The sequence below is a fragment of the Mycteria americana genome, chromosome Z (genome assembly GCF_035582795.1).
Source record: "Mycteria americana isolate JAX WOST 10 ecotype Jacksonville Zoo and Gardens chromosome Z, USCA_MyAme_1.0, whole genome shotgun sequence".
NCBI lineage: Eukaryota > Metazoa > Chordata > Aves > Ciconiiformes > Ciconiidae > Mycteria > Mycteria americana.
Window position 1 is genome coordinate 38,445,206 of NC_134396.1, and position 16,267 is coordinate 38,461,472.

General features: G+C 40.7%; 1 protein-coding gene across 11 annotated transcripts in view; it reads left to right on the plus strand.

Moving 5' to 3' along the window:
- Positions 1–16,267, plus strand: part of AOPEP (aminopeptidase O (putative)) — a 208,725-nt gene that overhangs the window by 174,945 nt on the left and 17,513 nt on the right. For all 11 annotated transcript variants that reach the window (XM_075526833.1, XM_075526844.1, XM_075526840.1 and 8 more), the window contains one exon: positions 8,720–8,836. In XM_075526833.1, the coding sequence (XP_075382948.1) occupies positions 8,720–8,836 (117 nt within the window). The remainder of the gene's footprint in view (positions 1–8,719; positions 8,837–16,267) is intronic.

A 16,267-nucleotide genomic window follows, 5' to 3' on the forward strand; every position in this document is an offset into this window, starting at 1 on the left:
GCATTGGTAGGCATAGGTAGAAAAAAATGTTCGTTCAAGAAATCTTGATGTATGTGCCAATTTCTCAAGGAAAAAGAAGATACTTCTTCAGGCTAGCCCTTGCTCAGTTTTGTTGCCAGGATTTTGGACTGAAGAGGTAGCTTAACTGCCCAGGGTAGTTGCTAGAGGTAGGATTTGGCACTTTCAGTGCTAGGTGATGAGGTTACTTGGCCAGTAATTTGCAACATAGCAAAGCTCAGAAAAATTAGTTAATTTTCTTTGGCTTTCAGGTTTTTGTCCCTCTCTCTTCTTCTAGTACATAACAGTCAGAAAAATAAAGGAAATCTGTCTGAGGGTGCTCTCAGTGATGGTTGTAGTTAGCATACAGTGATAATGGTTCTTCAGCTCTTCACTTCACAGTTGGTAGACTGGCCACTGGAACACTGGTTTTCAGTGTCTGCTGTAGTCTGCAAATTTCTTTTAATGTCTCAGAGGACACTCACTGGTCTGGTCTGTTTTCAGAGGATCTAGATGATGGTCATTCAAGGTGAGATGGTTTATACTGCCATTGGTCTCAGCATCAGTGCATAGCCTGGAGCAGCTGAGATCTGGAGTGTTTTGGGTGGACAAATGAGGCAAATACTTCCACTTCAGCATCTGCTGCAATGTGGGTATGAAATCTTTCCACCAATTGCTAACTAAGACTTACTGGTCTGCTGTATGAATCCTTTAATTTGTAGTAGTCTAACAGTCTGGAAAATAAAACCAGAGTTCTCCTTGGCTTTGTTTTTTGCAGTTAGAGGAACAGTTTGCGGAACCCGAAGTGCCTCTGTTGGGTCTGCTGTTAGATGAGAAGGTGGTCTTAGTGCCAGCTGGTTTCACGTGGTTGGAGAGCACTAACCGCAGGTCTGACGTTCTGATCACCTCTCCAGCGCTGGGGACTTCTGAGATCGAGTGAAGGGGTAACTGAAGATCTTGCTGTTGCCAGCTTCAACTTCAGTTTGTGTCAGAGCAATCCTGTCTGTTCCCAGTGTGTTTAAGTAATGATCCTGTGGAGTACGATTTCAAATGTGGAATCTGGCTTCTCGTGTCCACTTTTCTCTTGCTGTGGCTATTTCATCTGGAACCAGGAGCAGCACATGCTGGAAGCACACTAGTAAGTGGCAGAGATGATAATCTGCATTGAATAGACAATGTGTAGCCTGTTATGCTTAAAAGGGAATTATTATGCTCGCGGGTAAAGTTATGGTGAAACATTTCTTTGAGAAAACTAGGGTTGAGGGAAAGCACTGTATAACTTGACTGAACCTGTAGTGGAAGCCACCTGGTTTTCATTTTGCTGGCTCAGCAGAATGTTAGATCATAAAGGTTTAATCATTTTTGACATTTCAGTGCATTTATATTAGATTGCAAATGCTGAATTTCTTAGTAAGTGGATCTTCTCTCCATTAAGTAAATTATGGGAAAATATTTTGTACTATAGCTTAAGAAAAAAATTTTCAGTTTACAGACTGGTAGCAATGGCTGGCCTTTTAAAAACATTACTGGTAATGCGTAACCAGAATATCAGACACAGAACGTGAAACAGCTTTAAACTTTCATTTATGCTGCTGATTCCCACATTGAAAGTCACCTTAAAATATTGATAAAATTAAATCCTTTCATTCTCATTTCACAGTATTGTAACATATATACCCACAGTTTCCCTGTCTGCTTTTGCCTTCATGCTACCCTACAAATATTTTTCAGTGTTAAGAAAATCAAATGCTAAGTGTGATGCATAAGTACCAAACAGTTTGGTGCAAGTAATATGATGTGATTTGTACAGTGTCAAAATCGCATTTAAATGCAACAGGACAAAAAAACCTGTATGAATATGACAAAGTTTAAGCACATAAGTAGTCCCAAGAGCCTTCCCAATAGAGTGTCTGTAACATTTAGGGAATTACGGCATTGGTTATGCAAACATTACTTGACAAATCAATGTAATTTAGGGCAGGTTTTGAGGAGGGCATCGCAAAGAAGCCACCCTGGTTTGTAAAGTGCTTGCCCATCAGGAACTCCTCTTTCAAAAATGCTGAATACCTTGCTCAGTTAGAAAAAGTTTCCCAAGTCTGTTGCTTCATGGACGCGTTAAGTGTTGCACATATCAGGTTAATCATATAATTAAAGTCAAACACATGCACAAAACCTTTTTGAACCCTCCAGAAGCCCACCTTAAATTGTAGCTGTCATAACATTTATTGCTTGCATATCGACATTTGCACTCTGATTACTGCTATTTTTGTCCTTGCATTTGAAAAGGAACATTAAAAGTCAATGGAAATCAGGTCATTTGACTTGCGTGCATACTTAAGTTTGTGCGGTTCTTTGGGATTTGTGTCATTTATCCAGCAATGTTTTCATATGTGTGGCCAGAATAAATGAAACCTTTTTATTTGAGTAGGTAGTGGCCTTAAAATAATTTCTGACATAGATGATCTGCTTCCAAAAATAATAAATCCTTAATTTTGATGTTATAAAGAGGAAAGTAACTGGGAACTAAATGCAGGTGCAGTTGTTTATTAAATAAATTGCTCTCACTGTCGTTTTTATGTCCTACTAGTATGAAGCAAGTGGTACCAGACATAAACGTCCCAGAAACAGTATTTTGAAGTGTAACACAAATCAAATGCTGATGAACTTTCTGTGATCATTACTTCTTGAAGTAAGACTTTTTGAAGCAAAGTTCATAGGAATTTCTTTTCCGTTATAAAATCCCAGTACATACAATTCCTGGTTTTTTTGTTTTTAAAGTAGATACTGAAAAATTAGTTGCCAAGCACAGAAACAACCGTCTGAGCAGAGATTGAGAAAAATTGCACGCAACGGGAAGACATTTCATAGGAGTGTAGTTCGTAGGTAGATGACAATGTGTTACAGACAGATTTATTTTGCTTTTAAATACAGTGAGGTCTAGTTATCTTTCATAAACATTCGAAGGGGAGCTGATTTTCCAGCAAGAGGGAAGTCATAAACAAACTGACCCAAATAAAGTTAAACAGAACAGTCTGCTTCACTATGCACTTCTGAAATTTTGTCAGTCTCTGGCATAGATGGGTTTTATTTTGCAAACCAGTTCAAAGCATTTTTTTGTCAGCTGCAGATGACTTTTTTTTTCCTGCGTATTAATCAAATTGCAGACTAGTTCTTTCAGAGTTAGACTCTCTTAAGTAGTGTATCGCACTATGCTAGTTAACAGCTGTTAGGGTGGACATTTTTATTGAATTCATATGTTACTTGATATGAGTACATTTTAGCCCCTGGGGGGGGGGGGGGGGGGGGGAAGCCTTGTTTTCATTTAAAAGAAGTCACTGTGCAGATGAAAACAGCATCTGAAGAATATTGTTTGAGGTAAACAATGACAAAGTCTGTCTAAAAATGTTGTTGAGTAAATAGTGTTTTCTTGAATTTTCAAGGTAACAATTTTCTGGACAGTTTGAGGAAGGGGGGAGGATCTACAAAGGTTTTTTTGTTTAATTGCAGCCTGCAGAAAACAGCCCTCAAGGCAAATTGTCTATGTGGAGGGTTTATAACGTGAGATTCATTCAGGGATTTGTTTGATCGGTTCAGAGTATAGGCACAGAGATGGCCTGGCCCTATAAATCCTGTCTCCTGGACTAGTAGCAGTGCTTTCTTATCTGCAATTAATGAGGAAATTCTGTCTGAAGGGAACCATTCACTATTGAACTCTGGGGTGGAGTTTTTCCCTTTCTTTCCTAAGAGAGGGGTGGGAAGGCATTTGGTTTGACTTTGGAAAATCTTGTAAAAATGTAAATGAAAAGACATTTCATGTTTTGGAGGGGGAGGAACGAGACTACCTTCTCCCAAAGAAATACAGGAGAAATATATTGTGCCTTAGAAACTTGAAACTTTTCTGTATAATTTTCAGGGGTCAAATTGCTTTAATTCTGTTTTGGGCCTTGTTTGTGTTGTATTTCAGCCAGCATTTCCAGTGCACAGTAGTGACTTTTTTTTCCTTTCCCCCCTGTTTTTGCTCAGTGTAAACAGTTCCTTGCTGTGGTTACACAGACAAATATAGCAGAGAACCCTTTTCTGGGAGAAGAGTCTCCCCATGCATTTCTTAACCATTTTTGGGAAGAATCGATCTATCTGTGCACGCGAGAGAGGGAGGCAGTAGCTGTAAATTGAAGTGACATCATATATATTACTCCCATTGATCCGCTTTTAGACTAGAGCCAGGATAAAAGGAAATGGCATCAGGGAGGAAGTATGCTCGTTTAGGCACAGATCCCAGTGTGATAATGGAGTAATAATAGAAATCACGCCACTGTCAATCGCTTGCTGCATTAGTCTGAGGCACATTTCCCCTCCGAGGAGGCTTTCAATGACTTCATTCAAGTGCAGGCAGGAGCAAATGGGATATTCAGCATACCAGCTGTACTACTTTAGTGATTTGTGTCCTGGCTTAGGGGTGCAGTGCAAGCGCTGGTGCTGTGGATGCTCAAGTAGATATATCTGTGTCACATTTCATGGCTGTGAAAAGGTCAGTAGTCAAATGTTTCAGTGGCGTTTTTTCTAGTATAAAGGGTGAATCTGGCATTTATTGCATTTGTTAATGTAGGAATTGATAAATACGCTCCTTTGCGTGGGTGGTCTTCTGGGATGTGAGGTCAATGACCTCTGTAGCTGCCATACCAGATCTTTGAAGAGGCAAGATTTGTTTTCTTTGTGCTTTTTACAGGTTAGGGGTAGGATTTGGAAAACTCATGGTTTTGTTCCAAGATTATTTGTAGCAGCCCTATCAAACCTACTAATATCTTGAGATATTCTTGTAACACAGTATAATGGCTTAAGTGTCTTGTATACTGATATGAATAAAATACAAAGTATGCTTTTTCTTCGTTCCCGGCTATTTACTATACATTGCATCTCAGCCCCAGTAAGCTGCTTCGCTGATAGACTTAGTTATATTTTCCGTTTGGTTACGTTTTCTTCAATTCTTTCATCTTGTCTTTTTCAAATGCAGACCTAGTTTTGATACTCCCTATCACTTGCAGTTTGTTTTAGAGGTAACAGCCCAGTTGTTCAAACTTTAAAACCACCACATCAGGTAACACAGGGGAAGCAGGGGACAAATGGCTATTTAGTGGCAGGACAAAGTGAACTCTGAAAAGGCGGAAGAGTTGCAGTAGAGGTTTTGCAGTCTTAAGGGCAAGATAAAGTGCACCGTGCTGGGATACAGCTTTATAGTGGGGATGATGTTTAATTATATGGGACATGACAGAAAACCTCTGGCATGCTTGATCACAACATATTAATTTATTCCCTCTTTGTAGTGTCAGTACTCGCAACTGGGGGAGGGGGAGCCCTGGGAAAAGCAGTATGATTTCCATGCGGCAGGCATAGGTTGGGACAGGAGCTATCTACTTTACAATATAAATAGAGACTGTTGCAGCAATCATTGCCATAATGAAAACTATTTCTTGATACTTGCCACATTTCCTGATTGAAGTGATCTACTTTAATAATTGCATGTATTTGAGCATTTTGATTGAGCATGCTTCTTAATAATTGCATATATTTGAGCATTTTGATTGAGCATGCTCCAATAAGTTCAGAGAGTGATTTTACTTTTATAGATATGTGTGTGTGTGTGTGTGTGTGAGAGAGATTTTTTGGGTTTTTTAACAGGAAGACTGAAATTTTGCGTTTGGGGTGTTATGGTTGTTTTCTGAATGTTTTCAACGTGGAGATACACATTAAGACAGTAAAGTTTATCCTGCTGTATTTTGCTGTAGCTGCATTGTGTGGGGGTTTTTTATGCATGTTACATATTCGATATGCATTCACAGAATATGAGTTATTGTAAAGAAAAATGGCTTCACAATAATTGAAAAGAAATTTACTTTTTGTTTTCTCCAGCATTTATGTTTTGGTAGCACTTAAAAGCAGGGGCCCCTTTGTATTAAGCATAAAGCAAACAAATGCAAAATCTACAGTGAGAACCCCAAACAATTCTCATGGTGTGAAAGATGAGAAGAAACAGGTGGGTGGGACAAATAAGGACGGTGGTGGGGAAAACTAAAAAGAATGGAGTGTGGGTTTTTGGGCTGAAAATTCGAGTGCAATTTTATGAAGTTTGTTTATAACCGTTAAAAAGCTGCTTTGGAGGTAGCGTTATTCATATTGCTGTGTTTGGGGAAAGGAAGATTTCTAAACCCCTGAAGGAAATTTGCAGTAATCTCTGTCGTGAAACTTCGGCCGAGCTTTCTGCCCCTTTGCTTAGGCTAGGTGTTTCTCTTAGGCAGAGTCTCTTTTATTAAAAGGGAAGGGTAAGAAATGAAAGAGAATGTTCCTGCTGTTATTTTGTGTTGGAAGGAGTGGGAGAACAAGATGTAATAGCTGCGCCCACTAGTGCCACTTTGGTACAGGTCTGTCCGCATTTCTTCTGCCGGTGCCCCCACCCTCTCTGCCGGTGTTTGCTAGCTCCTGCCTTGGACTTTAATTAAACCGTGAGCTGGAAACCAGTATGTAAAGTCTCATCTTGGGCAGCTGGAACGTGGGAAAATAACAGAAGCCATGGTCTCAGATTTTTTTTTTTTTTTTTTCCCTTTCCTCTGCAGTCTCAAATTTAAGCTGGTAAGAGTTTAACCTGTAATTCTGAAAACTCTTCACCCATAATGCAGCACTAGGCAGAGGTGAATTAAGGACATGGCTGTTGCTCTGCTGCTGTGCTTTTGTTGGCTTCAGTGAGATTCTGTAACGTTATCTTAAACAATAGCTTCCTGTGGGTGAATCTGTATAGCAATTATACTCGAGATATATTATAAAATAATAACTCTCAGCTGTTCTGTACCTATGTATTCAAGCAGCTGTTCTACAGTTTCTACAAATTAAGTATTGCGCTGCTGTCTTTGTAGTTAGCAGAGAAAGCCTTCTAAATCAGAAGTTACCTTTCTGTGCGTGGTGTTCTGCAACATTTCAAATTTTATTAGTGTTCAGAATGAATTCGGTTTCCAAGCAGAGCCACTTCCCAGAAGCCTTCCCTGCTTTATTTTTCAGAGCGTCTCACCATCCCCCGGCAGCTGCTGTTGGTCTGCGCAATAAACATTCAAGTTGGCATTTTAGTAGTTGCCCTGAAATTGAAATATTCAATATTTTTAAATGTCTGACTATTTTTAACAACTCCATTTTGTTGGCAGGCTTCGGTATCATTTAGCAAATGTGCCAGTAAGAGCCAGTAAGATGTGAGGTTTTTTCCGTCTCTGAGAATACAACTTTAATAATAAAAAAAATGGAAGGAAATCAAAATGCAAGGAAACCAAAGCATTAAAATCCTAGAGATCTCTTTTCCTCTTTATTCTGACTTAGGTATTAATGCTAAAGTATGTCAGACTAGAAAGGAAGAAAATGTCATGTTGCTGAGTTAGCTGTTAACGGCGACATTTTACAGATTAAGACTTACCAGAAGAACCTTGATATCTTCGTGGACTTGCTGTCAGAGATCAGGGGTCCAGACTTGTTCCGTCCACATAAACAGCCCTGGCTGTGGGGTGTGTTGTTGGAAGAGGCATTTCCTATAGCCGGCTTCATTTTGTACCTGCTTAGCACATTAATGCAGCAGAGGGGGACATGGGTGGCAAGGCGGGAGCAGAGAATCGCCAAATGTGATAAAAGCTGGAAGCAGTGTTAAAGTAACAGGATATCTTACTTCATTAATCTGTCTGGAGAACATTAGAAGTGAGTAGTGCTGGTTTCTTTTTGTGTGCAAAAGCTTAAATTCACATTCTTCCTCCCTTCCCCCTTCCTCTTTTGGTGCCCTGCGATGATGAATAGTGGGGAAAGCTTTGGAGCATATAACAAACTTCTGACTGATCACCCTGAACCCTCAATTTCCAATAGATGTTTCCTGGCAGCTGGTGTAATTTCTCTCTGCGCTCTGTTTGAATTATTTATTTGTTCATCCAATAAGCCTATTAAACAGAGCACTTAAGCACTTGCTACATCAGACTTCTCGTGCTTTTTCTTTTTAGGTAATGTTAGGTTCAACTTAAAAATGATAGATTCTGGAGTCAGGTGACTAACTGCTGAATATATATGCATGTATAGATACGTATATACTGTGTGTGCCACAAACATAACATTCATGCATCTTTACCACATAATGATGGATGGCTTGGGACTCATTGCACTAGAATATGCCTCAAAATGTGCCGTTACACATTTGTTTTGTGGGTCATTTATTTGTGTTGTGTTTCTTTGTTCACTGTAAGAATATTGTTCAATTGCTCGTGTAACATATAAAAATGCCACTCTTAAAATTATACATTCATATGTCTGGTTGATTCCTGAAATTATGCACTGTAAATTATTCTCTTTTTTTATTCCTTCCAAGCCCAAACAAAATGGAATTACTTAGCATAAGTGTTCCATAAAAATCTTACTTAATAAGCTATGATTATGTTTCAATAAGATAAGCACGGTTTAGATCTGATCTAACTGTAGTAATGAAAACCCTGGCAAATGAGTCTTAATTGTGCCCCAGCACAGAGTCTTTCAGAACGCAGACACGTAAACGCTGAGGTTTTTCAGAAACCATCTAGAAGTTCTTGTCGTATTGCAAGCACATGCCAGAAGTACACAGGTTATCACAATCTCGTCCTCTTTGGTTTGTTTCCTTTTAATTGCTCAGTCATTAGAGATCTTTATTCACACATGGCATTTATTTTCCTCTTAGCTTCTCCCTGACCAGCTGGTCTTACTTCTGGAGTTTCTCTTGGAGGAGAAGACATTGTGTCCTAGAATACTGCAGTGCTTAGAGAAAACATACCAGCTCCGGGAGCAAGATGCTGAGGTAATTCACTTCAAAAAAATCTCCCTAACATACGCCATTGCGTTGTTGACTAGGAGTGATGGCAATCCACTAGGATCCAGGCTCATTCAAGTTCTTTTTTCCATGTCTCAATCTGAAATTGGATGTTCTTAACTCCAGTATTGTTGCATCTTCCGAGGCCTTAATAACTCAGTATTTCTGTGTGTTTTGTGTAGGTCCAGGTGTGTTTGCATACCGTGGTAGGAGACAGTGCAGCCTAGATGTCATTACTACGGTACATATACCTCGGGCAGCACATTTGCTCAAGTGTTAAATTTCTCACTATGTCATGGTGACTGTGTATTAGAGCCCAGTTCGTTGTAGTTGTGTGTATTGTCTCCAAATGCAGTCGTGTCTGTTAGGGTATGAAATTGTTTTTCCCCATGATCAGCCCATATCGCTCCTCTTTGAGTGCTCCAAAGTCTCACTCGGGATTTAGAAAAGTTTGCTTTCCAGAGAGACTACAGTATGTTCTGGTTTGGGGCATGAGTTTAAGGGGGAATCAGTTCTTTACAGTTGCTTCTAGTAAGTGCCAGGGGTATTAACAGTCCCTGAGGAAAACACTGTTTTATGTGATACTGTAAATGTGCCTTCCCCATCACAGGCACATAGGAGGCTAGCGTCGCTGCTCCAAAGAGCTTAATGTCTTTGGCGGGCAAACCAGTAAATCATTATTACCACACGCAGCGCTGGCTATTTTGTGGAAACCCATGGATTTCTCAAGCTGGGAGAGTTGTGACAATTAAGGCAGCAGAAGTTGTGGCTGAAAGCACCCTTGCAATGGGTCTTTGCTTTGAGTATGTAGTGTTCAGGAGGGGAGGTAAGAAGGAGGAATCGGTCATGAAAATAAAGGATATGTAGATTTATATATAAACAAGGCTTAGTTATGAAGTAGCATATGATCAAACTAATGTGCAATGAGGGAGCACAGTAAACTTAACATGACATTTGACTCTTGTTTAATTAAAAACTACTGTGAAGGTTGCGGAAAGTCAGTGTGCATGACTTACCTTGTTATAACTGGAACTTTACGGCAATAATTAAAATTGAAGGCGAGTGCAAAATCTCTCTCGTTACTCTTATGCTGCAGTTGCTGGGTGGACACTTATAAACACTTGGGAATCCAAACATTAACGTAAAGATTGATAGAACAGAAGTCTAGCTTTTTCTCAGAAAAAAATGGACAACATTTTGACTTTTGCCGTTTACTGCACCTTTTTGCTTTTTTGTTGATACAGGTTTCCAAATGCCAGATTTGTTTTTAATTAGTGCTTGAACCAACATTTCTATTTATAGGTATTAGAATATATTTTAATCGCATCTGAATACCAGTGAAATGTCAGGGGTGCTATAATGGGAAGAGGAATTAATAGGGAGATAGATCAAAGCAATAGCTGTGGTGTTGCTGCTTCATGCGTGTGAATTGTAAGCACCAGGCCACAAGCTTTGGTTTCTCAGGTTTTTCCTTTCTCTCCACTTTCAGGCTTGCTTTCTTCCTTGAGGTGTCATATAAAAGTACAGAAGTGATCTCTCAGAATTTTTTCTTTTTAAAAAAAAAAAAACCAAACAACAACAAACCACAAAATTACAGCCTCAGTGAAAGGAGCATAATCTCCATTTTATTTTACAAGGTGAAACCAAGGGCTTAGCAGACGTTGAGAAGTACAACTAAGATAACATTACCATTAGCATTTTACCAGTCATCGGACACCAGACACCTACAGTCCTTGAAAGGGAATGTTAGTTTACACGCCCTCACGTACCTGAGGGAAGGACTTTTCGTGCCTCTTTCTCCAATATGTGCACAAGGGATTTTTCTTGTCATGACCCAGGGACAAAGAACTGCAGCCCAGGCCTATAGCTGAGCTGTTCTTGTCTAGATTTGATTTGTGAAGACATTAATCACTTACAGTGATCCGGTTGTGTTACTGGAGTTCAAATGTTCTCAGTAACTAAAAGTCAGAAATGGATCATTAAAAATACAAGCATAAAAGATTGCAGGCAGACCAATAAGAAATGGAAACTGTCAATGGTAGAGGTTTTATTCAGGGGTTTGTGTAAGTAACATTGTCAGCTGTGTTCCATCCAGCAGCAGAAAGTTAAGAAATAAGGACTTGTTTTCTTATTTTTGACAAGTAGCGTTTAAATTCACATTAATCCTCCGGTAGGGATTAGCAATGATATGGCCAGTAGTATATGACAGTGGTACACAAAGTAGTATGGTTTTTTGTATTTTAAACAAAGTTTGGTCTTAAAAATTGTACATAAAATGTTGTCTGCACACTCAGGAGTTGGAAGGCTGTATGTATTGTAGGTAGCTAAAAGGCCGCCTTGCAGCATCAGAGGGAATATAAAGAATAGCCTGTATACGTGCTGCTGAGTGCTGTTGTGAGGGCAAGAATGTTCCACACTTTGTTGTACTTATGTGGAAAAAGTAAAGGATTTGGATAATCTCACCTCGTCAGGTAAGTGTGTTGGGGGGAGTAAAGGGGGCAGTTGCCTGGTGCATTTTACTGTTGAGATGAGAACCACCCCCCCGTCTCTGCCCATTTTCAAGGACCTGAATGTCCTGTATGGACACTTCAGTCCTGTAGCACGCTGCTGTTGAAGCACCACACCGAAGCTAGCACTGGGAAAGTACTAGGAGAAAGTTGCCCAAGGTTGCTTGAGCCTGGTTGACCTGAAATGGGATACATGTGTATTGGGCTTGTTTTGTCTTTTGAGTTACTTTACAGTTCACTCATCGAGAAGCCTGTGAAACACAGCTCACTAACTCAAGTTTCACAAATGCTGCGAGAGAGCTCGTTCTGGGGGTTGTTTTGTCCTACACAAGTACAGCATGGGGAGTCCTCGTTCATGTTTCTTAAAGCTTTTGTATCTGTATTTCTGAATCATCTTTATTTCGACTTTAAAGTTCAGCGCGCTTGTAAAATGGCATGCACCTGGCGGTGTCTGCACTTGCCCACGGCAACATGCAGGTTGCCAACAGCACTGTTTGGTCTCCTGACCACTTGATACCATGTGCACGTCCAGCCTTACCAGTGTAGGAGCACACCTTGCTTCGGAAAGGAGAGGAGGGATTGCAAGCAGGTTATCTGCCTTGTTTTGATTCTTCGTAGCAGCCAGGAGAGGAGAGAGGCGTGAGTCAGCCTTTGGCTGGAATTTAGCTATTGATCTCTCTTCAAGGAGTGCTCAAGCTGCGTCCTTTATGGGATCTCCTCTGCAACTCATTGTAGTTCCTGTCCTCTCTCAAATGAGATCTCACCACAGATATGTAGCTTCAGAGGAGAGTAGGAGGTCAGTGGTAGCTTGTCCCTTCTAAGACAGACACTGATTTGAATGCCTCGGCTAAAAAAAATCAGAGGTTAGGTAACATATTTCTGATTTGTAATGCATAACACATCTGTGATAGCAACCTTTGAGCTGCAAGAGCCAGAAGTGAGATAGTGATGGCTTAATCACATTTCAAACTGGTCTGCCCCCAGCCTTGGATGCTACAAGAGGCTTGTAGGGCGTCTGCCTAATTGCAGAATTTGTGACTCCCTCCTATTTTTTTTCAGTCTGCTTGTATAACAAATCATGATTTCATTTTCCATTTACTGTTCAAACTTTGGAACATCTGAGAAGGCACAAAACTACAAGTTTGTTTTCCAGAGATTAAATTCACTGATGTCAACTATTTGAACTGAGCATATGCAATCTATCTTTAAACAACGTTTTGAGAGCAAGGAAAGTTTCAAAGTTTAAAGCCATTTTTCCATCACCTCTCCGTGCCTTGAGCCCATCGTGGCTCAGACCTTGTCAGACAAGTGGGAGGCAATTGCATGGAAGAATGATTGTGTCCTCAGTTTTCTCTTCCTGTTCCCTATTTTCTTGCTGTGCCGCTTCCTGCTACATAGTAAGACAGCTCATAGACAGGCTACATCTCCATGACATAGCACGTCCTGTGTCCAAGAGAAACATTATGGAAGCTAGGTGCAGTCTGAAGATGACAAAGTCCAGCTGGAAGTTCAGCTGACTGAGGGGAACTGGGGTATGTTATAAAGCAGCTACAGTTGCCATCAGACAGCGCAGCAGGATAACAGAATTGAAGGTGGGTCTGGGGTTGGTTTTGGTTTGTTTCTTTCTGAGGTGGCCGTTTTATGCAGATACTTAATTTATTCAATGTCTAGCATCTGGCAGAACGTGGGGAGCTGGTCTACTTGGAAGGTTTTTGGTTGCTAGTATTTTTTTAAGTCCTCCTAACTTTGATGACACCTGTTTTGATATGACTATGCAAGCTTATCTTGTTTGAGCATAGGCTGTTGAGGACTTTAATGTAAAAAAATTGGAATGAGTTAGTTACAAGTGTCTGCAGACAACACTGGGAGCTTGGGATAACACTCAGTTGAATCTGTTAACTAGAAGAACCCTGTGATTATTTCCATTATTTCTGTTCTAAAATCTTCATTTGGTCAGGGAGAGACCTGTAATTTGTGTGTACACAAGATCACAGGACGGCTGAGTAGCCTGCAGAATAGTAAAAAAGGTGACAGGGAAAAGATCACCAAGGCCATAGGAGAAGGGCAGTGGGCATGTGCAACACTTTCAGTCCTATTTAAGACTTGACAATATTTCTGCAAGTGTGCTTTACTTGTTGCTGAGTTGTCTAAGACCTGGTGATAAAAAACACAAAGTGTGGATGAAGCAGAAAGATTTATGGTGTATTTCCCCAGACTTTTCACCGTAGAGTTAGCTTTTCTTTCTTTCCTACTGCAGGCATCCCTTTTTTAATAAAATATCTTGCCTGCACAGCATATGGAAAGTTGCTTTGTTAGTTTTCCTGGTCTCAGCAAGTTGGCTGAAATGCTCTTCGCTTACATAATGCTTTCCCTGTATTCAGGATCATAATGTGGTATATTTTGGGGAGAGAGGAGAGACTATAACTGTTTCTGCAGAAAATGTGACTAAAATGAGTTAAGATCATAATATCGTCAGTCATGTGGGTGGCATAAAGCCATTCGCACACAACTACTTCATTGTGCATGAGGTCTGCCTATGAGACCAAGGCTATAAAGTGGTGGCATCTTATTTCACTGACAGAAATCCAGTCATGCTAATACAAACCATATAAGGTGCTTGGGGTCCTGAAAGTGGTGAGAACTGTGTTTAGGACAAAATAACTTTGATTCATTGATCTTTCCTAGCCCGTGAAAAGCCGGCAGACATGGAAGTACAAATGAATTACAATGCAATATCTGTCTTGGCGCTTTCCATCTGATGGAGACTGCATTGAGCTGAGCACATTCTCGGACCGCGTTATTCGGCTATCCTGCCAGTTGCGGCTGGGCGTTGTTGGAAGGCACCCTTATGGAACAGAGCTCTGTACAGTGTAAATCTGGGTGGGAAAAGGGAGCTGCTCAGGAAAGGTCAGTCCACGCTTGCAGGCGGACAAGGCATTCGGTGAGCTTTCCTTTCAGCACAGCCACGGGGCTAGTCCTCCCTTGGGGCCGGGGCTCAGGAGCAGCCTCCAGCTTTTGAATAAAATTAGCGATGTGTTGCAAATACCTCCGCAGGCTTGCCAGTCCTTCTTGACTGGACCATGGATCAACTGATAGGCATGTTTCAGATGGTGGCATTGCAACCAAACAGGGAGATACACGATCCTTTTCCTTAACCTATGTCATTGTTGGTATGAACCATCAATTCAATAGATGAAAAAGGTAACAGCTTGAGTTCATGACCATATTACAGGACATTACTTTCTTCAGAAGATAAGTGAATACGGTATTGTTTTGTCTCTGCAAAAGTAAAAATAGTTTCTGTAGTTATTCCATATTTAAACACACAGCTTATTATTCAATTTCAACTCAAGTCAGGAGGAGATGCCTTATTTTGTGTACGAGAGTATGTTTTGCAGGACTTACTAAGCTGCTGTGAAAATTTATCATGGATGCAAAATGAATTTCACCTGCCTTTTCCTTTCTTAATGTTATATTCAGAGCATTATTGTGGCACTAGAGATAGGTAAGATTACATTGAAGAATTTTTTATTTGCAATTGAATTGCAATTAGCAATTCAGTATTGAGAAGCTAGGAACTTAGAAAAAGCTCTGTACAGCAGTCAGCCTGCATGCCAGATTTGTTTCTGGAATGAATCATATTTGAGGTCTGTATACCCAACCATTACTGAGGTGGTATGTTCATTAAATGGAAAGGAAAGAAGAGGGAAGAAATGAGAGTTTTTATGAAGTGAAATCTCTGTACTATTACCCGCTTTTCACACTCATCCTCACAGAAATATTATTTTTTTTCCTGCTCTTCTCCCGATACTTGCCCTGGCAAATACTAGCAGAGAGTATCTCACTGTCATAGAAAATCTTTCCCATTTTCACTAGTAAAGGGGCTAATTTCAGAGTACAGTAGACTATCCCCATCTCCTACAAAGGAAATGCACGGACCGGAGCAGCAGCCACTTGTCAAAAGGTCCTCTGTGATCTTGATATGTTTTGAGCCTTCACCCTGTTTCATGTTCTTACTTGTGTTGTATCTAATGTTCAACTCTTTGGCGCAGATGGTATTGGTATCGCTATTGGTAAAGATAGTTTTTCACAAGTGTGCGTTTGCAGGAGTTGGATTTTTTTCCCAATGAAAGGAACTTTGCAAAGGGTATCTTCTAGGAGTATGGCACTTGCTTCACAAAGATGACACCCAAAATTCAGTGTGAGGCTAAGAGTGTTGGAACAGGATGAGGGAAAAACGCTTCCGGTAACAGCAGTGGGAGTCCTCTCCCAGGACGACTGGCTTATGTGCCCGTTGTAACTGAGTGGGTGTGTTGGGGTGAATTTGTAAGACTGACCAAAGGATAATCTCAAGTAGCTATAATTCGGGTTTGTTTTGTTGCTACATGCAAAGTATGGGGGGGTTTTCCAGCCACTTGAGAAGAACAGAAAATCCCTCCATCAGCATTAGCTCTCCGAAGGGCATGATCAGAGCGCAAGATTTATGGAGCACTGGAAATAGCTTTGCACCAGTCAGCACTCCCGATCCCGCACCCCTCCAGCAGCCAACAGCAACACGTTTGTTCCAAGTGATCTCACTCGCTGCTGGGTGGCATTAACAGGAGCTTCCAAGCTCCTGACTAGTGCCGTTACCGGCGCTGTTCACTTATCGCCCCTTATTCTTCTAACTGGTTTTGGGACTTAATCTCCTCCTTATCTGGCAGCCCAACAACTTAGCGAGACTTGGAAAGTGGGGGAGCTGATGGTAAGAGGGAATCAAATATGGAATTGGGTTGGTTTGGGTTTTTTTACTGTTTATCCAAAGAATTCATGGAGGAAGAGATTGGAGGTAGTTCCTGCTTTTCTATGTCCTATTGAAAGGAGAATAAAGTGGTGGAGTCCTCTGGGCTTCTGAAATCAATCCCAAAGGTGC